This window comes from Rhinolophus ferrumequinum, chromosome 4 (assembly GCF_004115265.2).
Source record: "Rhinolophus ferrumequinum isolate MPI-CBG mRhiFer1 chromosome 4, mRhiFer1_v1.p, whole genome shotgun sequence".
NCBI lineage: Eukaryota > Metazoa > Chordata > Mammalia > Chiroptera > Rhinolophidae > Rhinolophus > Rhinolophus ferrumequinum.
This window is the reverse complement of record NC_046287.1, coordinates 26776490-26796954: the sequence shown is the minus strand read 5'-3', so window position 1 is coordinate 26796954 and position 20465 is coordinate 26776490. Positions and strand designations below refer to the sequence as shown.

The window sequence follows — 20465 nt, the reverse complement described above, 5'->3', positions numbered from 1 at the left end:
ACAATCTTTTGAATCAATATATATATATGTATGTAGTGATGGACTTGACCTAACAGATACTTTTAAAGACAAATATGAGCAAAAATTAACCAAACAAACCAAAACAAAAGGTTACTTAGAAATGATTTGTTTTCTTAAAACCATATGCGGTTCTCTTAATCACTATTTTCTGTTCACTAACACAACATTCCTGTTGCACAACATTCTTTCTAACTGTATTAGGAATCCACATCCACAGCCAATTTCCCTTGCAACTGCCCATCTTCATTTGTCTTTTACTTTTCCCTGTTCTCTGACAGCTCAAATATTATGGCTATTCTTTAGAACTCTGAAGTTCTTGACACTCATTTAAAGAATGTAAGCCCCAAAAGGCTCTAATTCTCCATCAGCCATATTGATCATTCTTGCTAAAGAATACCTAAACCAAATAAGATTTCAGTAGTTCTGCCTTTCTTTCCTGATATTCTTACTTCAAACCAATTTAAAAATCCTTTCGTGTTGATTTTGGCATGCTATAAAAGAGGACCATTCTTTGAAGCTTATATGACGCTTACCCTTGAAATGTCTTTCCTTCTACTGCTAGCTAACCAGTCAAATAGAGTTTTTCACACAACTCTTTGCTTCCCACTGAAATGATCAGAGATTTTTTTTAAAAAAAAAAATACATTTTTGATGTTGTTTGTTCTATTACTAAGTCTCTCATCCTGAATGTCACTATTACTTTTATAGTCTCTGGTTATGGATCATATTTATCGTTTCTCTGGCCTTTCCTACATCTACTTTCTTGAAGTCAACAGAATATGCTGTTAAGTCTCAGCACTCTCTTTATTTCCACTTCTACTAGTTATTCTTTATTATTAAAAATTCAGAGTAGAAATGAAGCTTCCAGCAATCAGACACTTGAAATCCCCATACGCTATTATATCTTATCTCTATGTAGATTTTATAGATGGAATTAGCAAAGCATGTATCTTCCAAAGTGCTCTGCAGGTCTTTTATGTACTCCTATAACAATGATTTCATTTCAGTTTGATTCCTACTCAAATCACTCTACAATAGTAGACAGCCTTCAGGGGTACACATTTCTATAAATATTATGCTGTTTCCTTTCCTTGTGCCCTTTAATTAAAAAGCCATTTCTTTTTAATAAAGTGTATGATTCTGCTGCCATATTCCAAACATAAATTCATTTAAATTTTATGAACCACATTTATAGTCACAATGTCAGTCCTTTCAGAACTCTTCTGCCTTTACATAACGTAAGGAAAATGAAAGTGGTATGTTAATATTGAAAAGGACTTCATTTTTGTTTCATTATTTGGCCTTTTTTTTTTTAACCCAAGAAGGTCATATGGAGGACAAAAAGGACTCACAAGTACTATATACCAGTTATGAAAGAATCATAAGAAGTTCCCTCTCTGAATGAGGCAATTAAAATTAGGAGGATCTCTTCAATATAGTCCGTGAAATAGTCTACCTATAATTAAACTTTTAATAAAGTAAGTGCAGGTGTAGGCCAAATTACTAAGTAATTAATCATGGTTACTTTGACACATGCCCTAGGAAGTTGTTGCCCAAAAGTAGACTTCTGTAAAGTCTTTTAAAAAAACAGATGTAATATAAAAGCCTGAAAACTAATGATACTCATTACTGAATACAAAAACTAGTCATGGAAATTACAGTTTTAAAATTAGTTTCAGGATCAAGATGGTTTATCCATATGTTGATGATAACCAACTCAATAATTTAGTAAAGACTGAAGCGACTTACAAGAGTTTCCTATCATGATTTTTACTTTCCTGCTTTGCTAAAATGCAAAGGTGGGATGCAAACATTCTTGAATTGTAAGTTGCTTGACACCAAAAAAAAATTATTTTCTCTACTAAAATGTCTTAAATGGAGAGCTTTCATTATGTCCACTCAATGTCATATGGCAATTGATTAATTTAAATAAACACAATAAATATCAATGGTTGGTTCTGTTTCTCATAAATACAGACTTTCCCATTTCTTTCCCCAGAATAAATTTTAAAAGTTCTTACCTAATTCATAGAGATGCCCATCTACGTGAACTAACGCAATAAAATGAAGATCTACTTTTTCATCTATACTTGGTGCCTAGGAAGGAAAAATACGTATTATATATGTTAGTAGTCAAACTAATCAATCAAGTACATGTAAACACATACAGATACCGTTTCCCCGAAAATAAGACCTAACCAGAAAATAAGTCCTAGCATGATTTTTCAGGATGACATCCCCTGAACATAAGCTCTAGTGCGTCTTTTGGAGCAAACCTTAATATAAGACCTGGTCTTATTTTCGGGGAAACACGGTAATATCAAATGACATGAGAGAGTAGTTATCCAAAATAATTAAAGGTTTAACCTTTGATATTGTAGACAAAGAATGAATATGTTTACATTTAAACAACATGCTTACCCATCAAAAAGAAAAATGTCTGACTAAAAGCATATCTTTCTTAATCTCAACAACCTAAAAACCTAAAATTTGTTCACCTTCAAAGCCCCAATGCTTAGCACAATGCCTGGTATATAGCAGATGCACAATGCATACTTGCTGAGTTGAAATGAATGCATGAAGTGACTTCTCTAATTTTTGAAATTTGATTATAAAAGTGTTTAAAAATTTTAATAGCATAGACAGTTTAAAAAAAACCTCTTTTCAAGTTAATTTTAAGACACCAAGAAAGTTCTCCCCTTAATGGCTTGACCTTGATAATCTCATTTTTCGAACAATGCAATGTAAATAGTGTTAGAATTTAAAAAAGTATCTTCATTCATCCTAGATTCATAAAGTTTAAAAATGAATAGGTGCAGGAAAATAATCCAGAAGATTAAAGGATAAGAGCAAATTAAAGTATAATTAACTGTAGCCTATGATTTTTTTCTCTTGCTTGCTTAATGAACTATTTGAAATTAAAAGTATGCCTAGGTGGTTTGGTCTGTCTGTCTTTATTTCTTTCCTTTTTTTTTTTTTTTTTGGCTTACCAAATTCAATTTGCATGAGCAATATCTACTACATTTGTTAGACATTCAAGTAACATATGCAAAGTAAATACATGATTAACTGCTAGTGTCTATAACATGCACTGATTACCGTTAACACTAGTATGTGTTGGCTATACATCAAATCTAAATGGTTTGAAATGAAATACGATCACTATAAATTCAAGTACAAATTTTAGGGGTAGAAGTTTTACAGAGGCATAAATCAAATTATTTCTCATATTTCTTAACATCCTGTAAGTAACACATAAGTATCTTAACTCTAAAATGTATACGTTTCTCACCCTCCAGTAATTATATAATTTTTTATATAATTGTTGTCTTTGCAATATGAAGTTTTTCAGATGCAGTAATTGAAAGGTACAAAAGAAACATTATTATCTTGGATTTACAATGTTATTCTAAAACATTTACAGATAGAGTGACTCATCACAGTATTCTTCAGAAATTACTTCCCTCAAGTTTATGAATGAGAGAACCACAACAAAAATTGATGTGGCAAACTAGGGCTTCCTAACTTCAACTTAGAACTAAAGAATTCTGCAGTTGGTAGGAATCCATGTTAACTGGTTTTACTGTTGCTCCAATACTAGACTCCTCTCTACCACGGCCCCATCTTGTGGTAGTTAGTCCCCAACAACAGTGAACTGCCTCTAGCTTTGGAGGGAGGGCATTCCATCTTTGGGCAATGTTGTTCAAGCTATCCCTCATACTGAGGCTAAAACAATGTTTCCCAGTGTTTCCCATCATCTTATAAAAAGTCTAATCGCTCTCGAGTATGGTATTTCTTCAAATACTTAAAAATGGTGATAATGACTCCCTTACTTTCCTGGTCTGAGAATCAAATATACTAGTGATCACTCAATCCAATACCCTAATTTTACCAATGAGCAGCAGAAAATCCAGTTTTTCAAGTCTAAACCTAGGCAATGCTACAAACTAAATCCAATTCTATTTAAAAAAATACTAGGAAGAATTATTTATCCAACTAGGAAAGAATCTCATATTACTTATTTTAAGACATAATTCACCAATAAGATATCAAGTATTTTAAGTCTTTTGGCTATTGTGATTTCAAAAATTACTTTACAACCATCTCTTCTTAAGAATAATATATATTATAGCTTCTATATGTCATATTTGTCAGTAAATACAACCGTGCTAAAGTAATACGACTGGAGTCAGAGATCTGAATATGTACCAATCCCTGTGAGCATTGGGTTTCTTACCTGTTTTGCAGTTTAAATAAAATGAATGAAAGTACATCATAAACTGTTAAGTGCTATCTAAATATTATGTATTATTACAATATTAAAACTATCACAAATGTAAGAAATCACTACATCTAGTGACTCAAAATTGTGAGTCATTGTACCTTTTATCCAAAAGTGCATATTGAAGAATACACCACTCTAAGGAGGACATGAAAGGCCTTCAAATTATTATAAAAGGCAAGTAAAGCTCAAAAGTTCTAAGACTCCCACAAAACATCAGTACCTGTTATGAGCCTTTTCCTTTGGTCAACTTTAATTAGCACAAAAGTCTAATATCTGCAATTATCCAATTGCTTAAAAATTATTCCACCCCAAAACAAGAATAAATAAAAAGCAAATTCCAATAAGTTTTCTGTTTAAAAAAGTGACCAATAAATAAACAAAAGGCAAAAACAAGAAGCTACAGATTGGATCATTTTTACCTGCACTTACATATATTATTTTTCACGAAGTTCCGTAATTTAGAATACTTAGTTCAAAGAACTAAAAATATAACAAATTAATCACATAAAAATTAATTAAATACTAAATAGAAATGCCAAATTATTAAAAAAATGCTTTAAATTTAAATTATAATTGTATGGCACTTAATATATACCAGGCACTATTCTAAGTACGTTACAAGTATTCACCAATTAATCATCATATAGGCCGTACACGGTAATATATACTCATTTTACTCTCAAGAAATCTGAGGCACAGAAGTGTTAAGTAATATGTTGTAGGTCACACAGCTAGAAAGTGATGTAATTTGGTTTCAAATCCAGGCAGTGTCATTCTAGAATCCATGTGGTTAACCACTAGACTATGAAAATATTTATGAAGCTATAAAGCAATGGAATTAATATGGAGAAAAGATCAACAATATATAAAAACACATAAAACAGGAAAAAACAATTTTTGTGACATGTTCATTTATATTTAGAATAATTTTAAGTACAAAGGAATTTATTCATATTTATAATAAATTGTGCCCAAGTCAGAATTTACAAAATTAGGGTTTTACTGTGATCATCTAATGTACCTTATACCTCCTACTTTGCCAAGTAGTAAATGGCACGGCAGGGAAGCAACAAACATCAAATGAAAAAATGAATAAAAATGACAAATGCACATTGTGACCCAATGAAGATAATGAAATAGATATCAGTTTGTTGCACAAATGAAAGGCTGTTTGGATGACCATACTGATATTTGGTAAAAGCAGATGTTTAAGAAAGTGTCAAGACACCACTTCATAACTTGAGTACAGCGCTACAGGAGTAAATACGGGGGAGGAAAGAATGTTTGACACCAACTTCTTTTTTTTTAAAGCATTAAATGTATGTGTAATCAGACTGCCTCTGGCTTCGAAAGTCATCATGATTTATAAAGTGTTAAATTTCTTATAAACGTATGGCATACTCCAAAACTTTCAGATATAGCATTTCTAGGTAGGCTCTACCAAACCAGTCATTACCACTAACAATTTAAAACATCAGAGAGAGAAGATCAGTAGGTGCTGAATCCTGCAGTTTATTTCAATTCTGAGAATTAGTAGAATTCTATCAACTTCAACATTTACGATAATTAGCAAGATTACAAGAACAAATGTATTTTTTAATAGTTTGCTAATATTATCAACCAAAGAAGGAGAAATCATAAAATTAGTGGGAAGCCTACATCAATTCAAAGGAGAAAATCTTCACCTCCTACTTGGAAAGACGGTTAGAAACTGAATAGGCAGGGAAGACTGGATCAAGATTAAACCAAGTACCTGAGCCACCTCAAGGAATAAAACAGCTTAGATGAAACACCCTACACCATGGAGGATTAGATTAAGGATAGAGTAAGTAAAGCACCCCAGAGCATGACAAGAGACTAAAGTCATGTTCAGAAACATGAAATAAATAAATAAATAAATAAAGAGATGGCAAAGAACACAGAAGGTACACAGCATTTGTTGACCTGAGTCAACTAAATGAAATTGGAAAGATGAAGGTAAGAGAATACATATTCACTTTAACAACTGAAAGGAACTTAAACATTATCATGAATGTTGATCAGTACTCATCAAAAGGCAGGCACCCTTATGTTGGCAGGACATGGAGTGGAAAGATGGATGTTCACCAAGACACTGGTGAAAGTCAAGCTAGACTGCAAAGCATAGAGGTATGTTTGCAATCTTATTGGGGGAGAGAAAGCTAATGGTTGAGTGAACCAAGAGGAAAGCACTTTGAAGACGGAAGAAGTTTAAGGGAATAAAAAGGACTGTCCTTGTCACTGGAAGAAGAGATGGAAGATTGACTACACTTACAACAGAATGGAGACCCAAAGATGGTAGGCGTAAGAAGGGTCGCCAGCGACGAAGACGGAGAGATGGACTGGTAGCCTTTGCAGGGTCTACATGGTTACGTTTGACCCAGGGCAGGGATGCATGGTGACACAATGATGAGGCCTTCGTTCTGCAGTGGCTAGAATGAGGCTGTGATGAGGATGGCGAGGACGACTACATAATTGAAAAAGAGAACATTTCACTTAGACCACGTTACTGGGCCATCACTTATTCTTAAAAGCAACGTATGGTCATGCTTGTATTTACATGGTCTACTACTTTTAATCAACCATAATTTAAAAAAAGATGGTGAATGAATTTTGGTTAAAAGCGGGCAGAGTGGAAATGTATAACCAAGGCATAACCATGGCATCAGGTTAGATGCCATAGCTTCCGTAAGGGCACATCTAAAATATTCACAAATCCTCATTTGCATAGCACAGACTCATGGAACTGATTATTTGGAAGCCACTAAAATGGACTTATTACATCAAATTATTTTTTAAAAAGGAATGCACGCACATAAAACATGGAACACATACAAAACACACTAAGAATTATGTGTAGAAGAAAACTGTATGGTGATAGCACTGATAAAAAGAATTTCTTTGAGAGAATAAGCTCTAAGGGAAAAACAAAAATACTTCAAAAAATAAAGAGAAATGAAATAAACCTCTCTGAAGCTGATGACCTGTATAAACTATCCTCTCATTTTGGCTGACACGTTAAATGGAAATGATCATGTCCTATGAGCCATTTTTTAGTAAACAATAGTATTTTAATTAAAATATGTATCAATCGCTATGTGCCAGGCACTCTTTTAAGTATCAATTTCTAAGTATTTTTAAGTATCCATTTATTTCATCTCCCAGTAACCCATGAGATAGGTACTATAATTATTTCCATTTTTACAAATAAGAAATCAGAGCACATAGAGGTTAAGTAACATAACCAAGGCTCACTGCCAGCACATGGCAGGGCTGGGATTAAAACACAGGAATTCTTGGTCTAGACTCCAACGGTATCAATCACTATGGTATACAGCCTAAGTGGCTAAGAGAAAGACTTTAATAGTAACTTATTAGATCAGATTCTAATGAGGAGAGAAGTAATCCTCTTAAAATTAGACATTTTGAGTGTCACCCTTTCGTACACTATTGTATCACAAAAGCCAAATCTGACCCAACAGTTTTCCATTAAATAAACATGCTTACAGTAATTATTTATGGTAATCCAAATGATAATTTTATAATTGTCACCTCCAATAAATAACACCAGTACATGAAATAAAAAAAATAATTTAAAGCAGTATGAAAAAATTGTAACTACTTATAATCATAGTGAGAAGAAGTAATAAGAATTGCAATATAAGCCCTTGCTTAGTGATAATGGATTTCATTAACCAAGACTTAGTCTCTTTAGGAAAATAAAAGGGTTTTCTCTGAATGATTTCTAAGACTCATTCAACCCTGAAAATTTTATGATCCTACTTAGTACTTTTGATCTATGTAAATAACACAGTAATCTAAAACAAAGCTATCATTGTGATGAGTTTAAAAAACATGTTTGTGAATACGTCACGTGATCACAATATCAGTCAGTCAATCAGAAATACATAAAAGAATCCTATACTTGACTATATGGAAACAAAGGTGTATATAATAAAGTGTCTGCTCTCACAGACACAGTCTAATCAGAAGTTTGTCATGTTCAATCTGATTACATTTAAATAAGAGAGAGAGGGAAGGAAAGAATGGGGAAGAAGAAAAAGGATATAGATGAAAAAGAGAAAGAAATAAAGAAAAAGAGGAATAGAGAGGTGACCAATTAGTAATGGAGAAAACAAAAATTTTCTAAGAATCTGGGGAGGGAGACATTACTAAGTCAGAAGTAGAATTGAAGGTGTGCACTGAAAAAATGTGTAAGGTTTGGGCAGGTGAAATGGGAAAGTTATTCTAGCAAAGAATTCAGTGTAAGAAAAAGAACAAAAATAGCAACAAATAGAACATGTTCAGAGGACTAGACTACCAGGTCTGGGATTTGATTTTACCCTTTCAATCTAAAAAGTTGGCCTGTTACTTTATGGGTGATGGCAGAAGACAGGAGACTCCTGATTCAGAGAAAAAGGACATTACTCACAGCACTGAAAGAAGCATCGTCATCAGTATGTTTGTGTCAATTCACATGAGGGCAGCGCAGAGGGCCCAGATGGATGGCTACACAGAGTGGGCTGCATTACAGGAGAGGAACATTGAGTCTGGGGGAAACCGATGTTTTATAGCAAGCAGTAAGCAAAACTACTCTCTGTTCTAGAAGCAGACATTACCTCATCCACCACTATTGCTTACTGTGAGAAAAGTAATTTCCAGTTTGAAGTATGATGGCCCTCTTCTTTTGCCATTTTTGAAGAACCTTTTTTAAAACTTTAAAAAACTTTCAAATTTACAAAGAGTTACAAAAACAACAATACAGGAAACACCTCGATTTGCCTATGACATTTTACCCTAACTTCCTTCATCATCTTGCTTAAACTCTTCTCTCTCTTCCTCGCTCTGTATGTACTTTTTTTTTCCTGAACCATTCGAGGGTAAGTTATGTATATCATGGCCCTTTACTTCTAATACTTCATTATTTCCAAAGATGAAGAGAATTCTGTTACATAACAGTGTTTACGACCTTCAAATTTTATACAGTTATATAATACTTTAGTCTAATCTTCCATCCATATTTTAATTTTATCAGTTGATCTATTCATGTCCTTTGTAGCATTTTTCCTCAGGATTTAATCTAGAAAACAGGTACTGAATTTACTTGTCATGTCTCTTTAGTATTCTTTAACCTAGAATATTTCCAACAGTCTTTGTCTTTTATGACATTAACATATAGCTCCCTTCATCTATTTTCTAATAAACAGTTTTCTAAATTAAAAAAAATCATGTTCTCTGTGAATACAAACATTTTTACTTCTTTCTTTCTAACATATATGGCTTTTATTTATTTTTCTTTCCTTGAGTTGGCTAGAACTTCTAGCACTATAATGAATTTCATTGATTTTCACTTTCATATTTATTATTTCTTTCTTCTGCTTACTTTGGACTTACTTTATTTTTTGCTACATTAAGGTAAAAACTTAAGTAATTGATTTGAAGCCTTTTTTCTTTTCTACTATAAGCATTTAATACTATAGATATTTCTCTAACCCGATTTTTCTTTTCTACTGTAAGCATTTAATGTTATATATTTTTCTCTAATCTCTGCTTTAGCTGCAACCTGAATTTTTTTTATTTTATTTTTTTAAATTTTTCAATCAACTCAAAATGTTTTCTATTTTCCTTTGTGACTTCCTTTGATCCATGAGCTATTTAGAAGTGTGTTGTTTAATTTCTAAATATTTGGGGATTTTCCAAATAGGTTTTTTATTGATTTCTAATTCGATTCCATTATAAGTAGGACACAGTCTTTGTATGATTTTAAAATGTTTTAAATTTGTTAAGGTTTATTTCCTGATTCTGAATATGGTCTTATCCTAGTGAACGTCCTATGTGCACTTGAAAAGAATAATCAGCTGTTATTGAATGGAGTTTTCCATAAATGTTAATAGGGCCAAACTGTTTTATATTATTCAGGTCTTCTATGTTCTTACTAATTTTCTGTGTCTATTCTATCAGTTACTAAGATGAGTGTTGAAATTTCTGTAATTATGGACTTGTCTATTTCTCCCTTCAGTGTTATCAGTCTTTGCCTCACATTTAGAAGTGCTGTTTTTAACTACATACACAAACTTTATATTATATGCATGTTATATCTTCTTGGTGAATTGACCTACTTATCATTAGGCAATGTCCTTCTTTATCAAAGGTTATATACCTTGTTCTGAAGTCTACTTCATTGAATGTTAATATTCCAGTTTTGGGTTTTTTTTGGTATTTTCACTGTACATCTTTTCCCATTCTTTTAATTTTAATTTTTCCATGTCTTTATATTTAAAGTGACTTTCTTCTAGACAGCACATAATTGAGTCTTGCAGCTTACCAATATGATAATCTTTCTTTCAATATGTGTGTTTACATTTAGACCATTTATATTTTATTAATTTCATTTAATTATTAATATGGTTGTATTAAAATCTGTCATCTTGCCAGTTCTCTATTTTTTCTACCTGTTCTTTGTTCCTTTTCTAACTTTTTTGGATTATTTTTATGATTCCATTTCATCTGTACCACTGTCTTATTGTTTATACTTCTTTTTACCTTTTTTGAGCAAATTGCCCTAGGATTTAAAATATATACCTTTAGTCAGTGTACCTTCAAATATTATTATACCACTTCATATGTAGTGTAAGAATGTTACAGCAGTAATATCGCAATTTCTTCCTCCCATTCCTTGTGCTACGGTATTGTCATACATTTTATTTTTACATATGCTATAAATTTATAGTACATTGTTACTATTTTTTATTTAGACAGTCAATTATTTCTAGAACAAATTTAAGAAGAATACAATTTATTTTACATTTACCTTTAATTGTTCCATTTCCAGTGCTCTCCATTCTTTGTATAGATCCAAGTTGTACTGCAGGTAAGCTGGTAATGAATTCTTTCATGATTTGTTTGTGTCAAAGTCTTTATTTCTTCTTTATTTTTAAAAGATACTTTTGCTCTGTGGAATTTTTTCAGCACTTTAAAAATGCCATTTCATTGTTCTGGCTTGTGTAACGTAACTGCTGATGAGAACTCTGCTATAATTTTTCTTTTTGGAGGGTAGGGGTATTAATATTACCTAGTATTCTCTGAGATTCTTGAAGAGATTCTTGTTGATATCCTTTTTTTTTTTTTTTGAAAATATGTGGACATAGTGCTTCATACATTTTTTTTCGGTCATATGCCCACTCCTCACCCCCACCTCTCTCTTTTCCTTCTGGGATTCTACTTTCATGTATTAAATCGTTTGCAATTACCCCACAGCTCTCGGATACTCTGGGATTTTTGTTGTTAGTTTTTTCTCCCCCATGATTTTTAATTTTTATGACTCAGTTTACATAAAATTCTAATGATTTATTTTCACATTTACTGATTCTTTCCTTAATTTTGTTGAGTCTACTGGAGAACTCATTAAAAGCATTTTTCATTTCTGGTACTGTGTTTTTAATTACTAGCATTTCTGTTTGATTCTCTCTCTACTGTGTTTCCCCGAAAATAAGACCAAGCCGAACCATCAGCTCTAATGCGTCTTTTGGAGCAAAAATTGATATAAGACCCGGTCTTATTTTAATATAAGACCGGGTCTTATATATAATAATATAATATATATAAGACTGGGTCCATAATATAATATAATATAATGTAATGTAATACAATGCAATGCAATGCAATGTAATGTAATGTAATACTGGGTCTTATATTAATTTTTCCTCCAAAAGACGCATCAGAGCCGATGGTCCGGCTAAGTCTTATTTTCGGGGAAACACGGTATGTTGATTTTCCCCACCTATTGGTACATGCTGTCCACCTTTTCTACTTAAGCCTTTAACATATTAATCATACTTACTTTAAATTGCATCTGACAGTTCCAACATCTGAATCATATCTGAGTCAGACTCTGTTGATTGCTTTGTTTCATGATAGTGTGTTATTATTCTTGTTTCCTTCTTTGTCTTGTAATATTTGGTTAAAAGCCACATATCGTGTGTAGCAGCACGGAGACTAAAATAAATTTTTGCCTGGGAATGAGCATGGCTCTTCTTCTGCTAAGCCTTTAGTGTGTGGAGTTGAGTCAAACTTAGTTTCGGTTTTGTTTTTGCTATGGTTACTTACCGAATTAAAATTCATCTCACACTACCTTTACTTAGGGTAGGAGCTGGGTTGCTGGATACTTTCTTTTTCAGTGTTCTTGTTCCACTCACAGTTTTAGACTTTTATTTAGAGCCTATATTTCAACAAAAAAGTCTCTTCATGTCCTTGACCCATCCCCACACGTTTGAAACTTGTTTATTGATGCCTGCAGGTCCAATGGTGGGAAAGTGGAGGCATTCATTCTCTGTTGATCTGGTTCAGCCTCCATCAGAGGTAGGCTATATCAAGAACAAGGCTTTCTAAGGGATCCTTCCCTCCTCCATTGATTTCTCTCATAGGAGTTTCCTGCCTCTCCGCTTTTCCGTTCTATCCCCAGGTAAGGTTTTCTGTCTCAGGCTTTACATTTTGTTCCATAAAGGAGAAGTATCTGGGCCTTTCCCAAAGTAGAATCTGCTCCCTTCTCCCAGGCCTGAACATCAGGGTTCTCTGCTGCCTTGTACCCAGTCTACCTCATGAGCACTCAGTGAGGTCTGTGAAGAGTGAATGTAAGCTCTCCTTTTGGGGCTACTTATAGGGATTTCACAGTGTCATGATAGCCCATCCTTGGGCTTTAGCAATTTGTTAAAATTTTTAGCATTTTGCTTTTTTCACTATCCATATATTTTGGGCATCTATTTACTTCAATAAGTATATTTCTATATTACTTTTCATATCAAAATATTATTCCTTAAAAAGATATACCATAAATATATTATTGCATTTTTAGGTTGTTTCTAGTTTTCTACAATTATAAACTATGTTGTAGTGAATATGTTCACATAGGTGTGTGTGTTCAGTCAGTCAACAATATGTTCATCAGTCAACAATAATAATAGCTACCACTAAGTACTTACTATTATGTACCAAATGCCCTAAAGGTGCTGTAGATTCTTACCATAATCCCATAAGGTCATAAAAATTATGATCATTTCTATTTAAAGACATAATTTTTGCCCAAACTCCACCACATTATCTATGGGTGATTTTAGCCCTCTTTTTGCTCATCGCGTTTTCCACTGTAAACTTTTATGAAAGGAAGTAATGAAAACAGAAAGGATAAGTTCAAAAGCATACCCCACTAGATGGGGGCACCTTTGTAAGTAACTTGCTGCCTGTCTCTTGCTGCTTTTAGGATTCGCTTTTGTCTTTAACCTTTGCCATTTTAACTATGATGTGTCTTGGTATAGGCCTGTTTGGGTTCATCTTGGTTGGAACTCTCTGCACTTCCTGGGCTTGTGTGTCGATTCCCTTCCCCAGCTTAGGGAAGTTTTCAGTCATTACTACTTCAAATATATTCTTGATCCCTTGCTCCCTCTCTTCACCTTCAGGTATTCCTATGATGCACATGTTGTTTCACTTGATGTTACCCCACAGATCTCTTAAACTATTTTCATTGCTTTTTAATTCTTTTTTCTTCTTGTTGTTCTGCTTGGGTGATCTCTGCTATCTTGTCTTATAAATCGCTGATTCGATCCTCTGCTTCATCTAACCTGCTGGTAATTCCTTCGAGTGTGTTCTTTATTTCAGTTATTGTATTCTTTCGTTCTAACTGGTTGTTTTTTTATGATTTCTCTATCCTTCTGTACGTTCTCACTAAGTTCCTTAAACATGCTATCGTCAATGTTCTAAACTCTGTCTCTGATAGGTTGGTTATCTCTATTTCATTTAGTTCCATTTCTTAAAGTTTCTTCTGTTCTTTTATTTGGGACATGTTCCTTTGTTTCCTCATTCTGGCTGACTCTCTGTGTTTGCTTCAATGTATTAGGTAGATCCCCTAGGTCTCTCCGTCTTTGCTCGGTGGACTTATATGTCCTTTATATTTGAATTGTACAGTCTCCCTATTCTCTTGTGCGTGTGTGCCAGAGGTGTCCCTTGTGTTGTGTATATTCTCACTTGAAGTTGAGCTTTGATTGCTTTTGGCTTGTCAGTGAGTGGGATTGACTCCCAGGCGGACTAGCTGTGAGAATTGATTATGCCCACAGTGTATGAGCTGCTGTGTGAGGGTTGACCCCTCAGCTGAGGCTTGGCCCCTTTGGGCTCTTGTGCCTGTAGAGAATTCCCTTTGGGTGTGCCGCTTGTAGGTTTGGTCTGGAGTTGGCCACTGGGTGTGCTGATTCTTGTGACTCTTGGGCTGGGCCCTAGTGCAGGGTGATTTCAGAACAAAACAAACCAACTAGTGCAACAACGACAACAACAACAACAAAAAACCCAAATACGCTCACATGTAAAAACCACCAACAACTAACACTCGACACAAAGATATCAAAAATACAAAAAGCAAAACAAAAGAAACAAAACAAAAAATAGCAACACCTCCCCCCCCCAAAAAAAAATCAATACAGAAAAATGGAAAGAAGGAGAAAAAGTAGAGCAAGGAAAAGAAAAAAGAAGAGAGAGAGAAAGGGATATATATATATATATTATATATATGTATATATATATACTAAAAATGATAATAAAATTTTAAAAAAAGTGTACCCCACTAAACGAGTTCCACATATTCCACATATTAAGGTTCGTGTTCGTGTGTGTGTGCGCGCGTGTGTATCTGGCAACTGTTCCACAGCATAAAAAATAGGATCATACATTACTATACTATGACTATTTTACTTGTAACTACCTTGTAAAGCTCTTGGGAAGGGAAAGTCTTTAATCCACTGTCTTACTGCTTGAATGACAACACACTAAGTATTGTTTTTAATAAGTAAATTAATATGTTGAGATGTTAAACATTAGAACCAATAATTCCAAATTTTTACTGTAGTCATATTTATTTTTACCTCCTAATGCTAAATGAATATAATATATATCTATATTTTCTCCTACTGTACAATCTGTAAAGACAATTTAATTCATAATACAGACATAACAATGAAAGTTTATATAATTCAGGAAGACGTTTGAGTAATATTTCAATAGGTGAAAGTATGCTATTATGGAATCTTAAAATCTCTAGGCTTTCTTCTTAGAATTATAAAGGTTAAAGATGTTAGATTTTCCTAACATTAGCTGTCAATGCAGTTGCTTAAGTAATTAAGTTAGCCTTGCTCTCAAATATAAAAATTTAAAATGAGCTGAATCTTAAGACTAAATATCCAAGTTTTCACATTGTTTTCCACACTAATTGAAACAGATCAAATATCTACAATTTACTCTTGAGTCTTTTAGAAGTCTTAATAAAGAGTTCACTTTCTCGAGTGTCTAAATAAAGAACTCAGTTCCTCAGTTTTTCAGTTCTGGTACAGAAATACAAGATTGCTTTAAAAATTATGTATTTCATTAAAATTATTATTAACATAACTGTTTATCAGGACATTAACACTGAACTTGTGTTCCCTCTGCTTACTGTGTTGGGTATTACAACAGGATAATGTGACTTCATATACACCACTTTACATGTAATATAAACCTATCTCTTCATTACAGTTTGTAAAAACCTAGAATAGGCTTTTCAGAAACCCTAAGAATTTTCAAAGCAAGTTAAATGTTTTGCTCTTCAGAAAGAACTCTAAAGGAATTTAATATACTATTTTTGCATGGGGGAAGTAGATACAGACATTCATTGCAAGAGATGTTTAAGCATTCTGATTCTGACTTAAATCCTCTCAGAATTAAAAAAAATAAATAAAAAATACAGAGAGTGAGTCCACAAGCATTCATGACAGTGCTGGGTTTTTTGGTTTTTTTTAGAAGCACGAGGGCTCAGTTGACTTGCTGGAAGACCTATAACCAGTGACTGTCAAAACTAAAGGCAGAACCCATGACGCCTGGCTCCAATTTCAGTGTTTTCATTACATACAAAACCACCACCCATCAATTGTCAACTATTCACAAACAGTTGATGGTTCAACCAACCATCAACTGATTCACAGATGCAAATCCATTACTATCTCTATTTATATTCCCCAAACACTATTCAAACCTTTCTATTTTTCAAACGTATAACTAGTTCAAAACAACCAACCAACCAAACAAACAAACAAACAAACAAACAAAAACAAAACACCTGAGTCCTAAAAGGCCAAATTATTATTCCTTCACCATTAAGGTACATGTCACTTTGTACATGTAAAAATGAGTGAATGACTATTTAAAACTGCTTAATAGTAACAAAAAATTAGAAATGGCATGAAGGCTAAAAATAAATGAATCAAACCTTTAATAAAAAGTTGGGGGGTAGTGTGTCTGTCTAAAAGGCCAGTTCACTTTTCCTTCAGTTAATGTACATGTCACTGTGTGTATAAAAAATAAAGAGATTACTCTTTGAACTATTTAATAATAACCAACGAATTAGAAATGCTATTATAAGCTAAAAAGAAATGATACAGATCTATTAAAAAAAGGGCCACAGGGGTGGCCGAAAAGTACTTCTATATTAAGAAATCAAGTGTTTGGTAAGTTATCGTAAGTGCTTAAATCTAAATTATTCTAACATGCTAAAATAAAGTAAGTAGATTTTGGCTTATATCTAAAACATTTTCTCATTTTAATGGGCATCCGGTTATTAAGAAAAAAATATTATAACCATGTAATTTCCTGAACATAAAGGGATAGTTATCTGGTAGATACTTAAAATAATTACTGTTTTCCAAAATACATACATAACATATTGCTCCTGGCCTTTTGGCTAAGATCAAGTGCAAAATATACATAACATGATTACCAAAAGACAGTGGTTGGTTTATGTGTAAAATTTTGTTTAAAATAAGGAAAAATCTACTACTGAATAAGAGCTAACTTAGCTATTGTGTCATAAAGAACAAAGTATTCAGAACAACTCTGAATATTCATTTATACTTTGTTACATATTTGCATTAAATTATTAGCTCTGTATAACTTTGCTTTTAGGACAAAAAAATAAATTAAAAAAAAAACTCACTTTATTCGTGTTTGTTTTAGCAATTTTGATACCTATATCTATATATTTTGTTTCCTTAAGAGTATGGGCAGTACTTAGTAGCTGTGTATCCTTGGACAAGTTAGTAACTTTTAGTCTTCCAGTCTATTAAATGGGGTAATATCTATGTTAAGAAATTGAGAAGATTAGAGTAGGCTACATATAGTGCTTAGTATAATGCCTACCACAAAAGATGCATTCAGTAACCAACATTTCGACAGCCATACTTTCAAAAGCAGTGAGAATTAAGATGAAAATACTTGGAAAAAAATGATAAGCACCTCAATTTCCCTCATATTCACTAATAAATGACACTGAAGAATAGTCAAGATTGACACTGCAGCATCCAAAAATGATGACCAGTGTTTCCAGCAATGCCAAGTACTTCATGGTGAGAATATTTTGGCTTGACTCCCTACAGTATTGTGGATCTCTAGTAGAGAACAATGTGCACTTTCTTCATAATGCCTCCTTCCCTTTACAGGGTAGAAATGAGAATTAAAATACTGAAAACGAAATTCAACCTTTTTTTTTTCTTTTAGCTTTTAAAAGAATTTTAGCTTCTTACTAGATGATCATTAGAAATCATGATTCCTTTTATTGACCTGTTGATGAAATATGCACTTGATCATGACAATTTTGTTACTTCCATGTACTTTCATTGTCATGTCCTTTCAGACTTTAGAAATACCACTGAGTCTAAAAGAAGACACATGAAAAGGAAAAAAAATTAGTAACTTCTCTAGGGCTGCTAACGGCTATGAAAAGAAGTAAAATTATAATGTGATACATATGTGTATGAGGATGTGTGTGCATATGTATGAGAATGTACACATATATAAAACTTTAAAAGTTTAAAACCAAAATTATAAATTAATTCTAAATGGATTTCTGTATATTTTCAAGTAAAGTTCAGTACAATACTTTACATGAAATTCAAGGTCCAAATTTAAAATAGGAAAGTAAAACCAGATTATGCAAAAATTGCAAATTTTCCTACATGTTTAGTTGGCAAAGAAGTCAAACATGGGCTATGTATCACAATTCACAAAATACCACTGGATAATGGCACATTTCTTCATTTTGCTCACCTAATAAATCAATATGCCCAAAGATTTCGAGATACTCTTGACTTTTATCCCCTACTGGTTTAAAAACTGAGTTTTCTCACTTCCATTTACAATTCTCCATGTCAGAAATTGCTATTAATATAATTACTTATATCTCTATATGTTAAATTAAACTCAAGTTTAACATCGTTAAGCTGGTCAAACTAAGTCCCAGAAATTTTATTTTATTTTTTTACAATCTGAAGAATAGCCCCAAATAGGATTTTCATTTACTACAAATGAAAAAATCTTAAATTCTAACACTGCCCTCTGTTTTGGAGAGCTGTACTTTAAAACAAACACAAAAACCCATCATCCTCAAACTCAACCTCGACTCTATTTTTATTGCTGAAGACGTTTTTAGATAGAAGAGTTACATCTAGTCAGATCTGGAAGAGTAAACTGATGGGTTTAGGCTAAGAGATTTCCTTTAAAATAGTAACAGTTTAATAGCTCCATTTTCAAAACCCTGATATTGGAAAAGAAAAAAAAGAAGAAAACAAAAGGAGATGAAGAAAGGAAAATTAAAAAGGAAAAAAAATATTTTGATCCATTTTCGGACAAAACATTTGTTAACCTAAGAAAGGAAAAAATGTGTAAACAGGACAGAGTAGTAACTACATCCTTACCCTTTCAACAACTAGATCCATTTTTAAATCATTTTTTTAGTGATATTAGATAAAGAAGAACTGACTACATACATGGATACATGGCATGGTGTCAGTGCTTGAAATTAGAGAAACAAAAGGAACCATTTCAATATTATTTTTCCCACTACAACCAATCCTAATTTGTACTCTCTCCTTCAAACTCAACTCTCCCATTCAACTCCATCCATACTCTAATCATGCCTTCATTCAAGGAATGATATGCAAGAGAAATGACAACAATAAAAAAAATAAAAGGCAAAGGAGCTGGGATAGAAGTTCTAGAGTCTGTCTCAATTTTAAGAATTAAATAAAATGAAATTGCCAAAAAAAGACTGCTTTAACTCTTGTTGGAATGGAATAAAGAAAATGGAGTATGGAAAGTAAATGGGAAAAAAAAAGAGAAAAGATCAGAAAGTTGCAATTTCAGACTTCTTCACAAAACTGGACTATATAGATTAAAATGCATATTTTTCATCAGAGTCTATTTACTGTCTCCATGATTCGTCCAAGAAAATCAGGAACCTAAAATGTATATTATATAAGAACTAAGTTTCTTCCTAATACTTTCACAGTTTCTTTCAAAGTCAAGAAGAAAATAAACCCCTAAAGAAAGACAATAAATGTGAGCGTATTAACTCCTTGTAATTCTAACATAAGCAAACTAACGAAACTATACTCCAGAATAAAATGAAACCATGCAAACTATATTTATACATTTAATGAAAATGAAACTTGACACTATTTTTGCCCACTTATAATTTGCATTGATTGGGTCAAAAAAGCCCACCAGACACACAGATTTATCTTTAATTGTGTATGCATATATATGAACACATACTTGAAATCAGAATTAACTTATTGCTTACCCAATAGTCAAATAAACCTCTTAGAGAATAACACTAACCAAAATACATTGCATATTTCACTGTAAATTAATTACAATTTAAATTTACAGTGATTTAAATTCATGTCATAAACTTTTAAAAAGATCTTTGAATAGTCATTAGCAATCAAACATATTATTTCCCTCTTATCAAACAAGCCAAATATTAAAAATAGAATTCAATGCCGGCAAAGGCTATTTTTGAGGCTATCACCACTGAAGAGATCCTTGAAGACACAAACTACATCTTAACATTTTTGTATATACAGCTCCTACCACAGTAAGTGCCCAAACAGGTTACTTGGTTGATGAAATGAAAGAAAAACAATTTCATATCATGTAACAAAAGCCTTAAAAATGTTCATTTCTTTGACTCAAGGTAATTCTATCTACAAGAAACTGTCTTAAAGAAAGAAACCAGAATAAATACGTGAATAACAAAGATATTCAATTAAGTTACATTTTTAACTTGAAAAAA

At 32.6% G+C, this 20465-nt stretch overlaps 1 protein-coding gene across 2 annotated transcripts in view; it reads right to left on the bottom strand.

The window, feature by feature from the left end:
• UCHL3 (ubiquitin C-terminal hydrolase L3) overlaps positions 1 to 20465 on the bottom strand; it is a 45728-nt gene that overhangs the window by 1816 nt on the left and 23447 nt on the right. The window contains exon 7 of one of the 2 annotated variants that reach the window (XM_033103907.1): positions 2043 to 2118. In XM_033103907.1, the coding sequence (XP_032959798.1) occupies positions 2043 to 2118 (76 nt within the window). Of the gene's footprint in view, positions 1 to 2042; positions 2119 to 6434; positions 6792 to 20465 lie in introns of those variants that run through there. The other variant, XM_033103906.1, reaches the window with a different exon arrangement.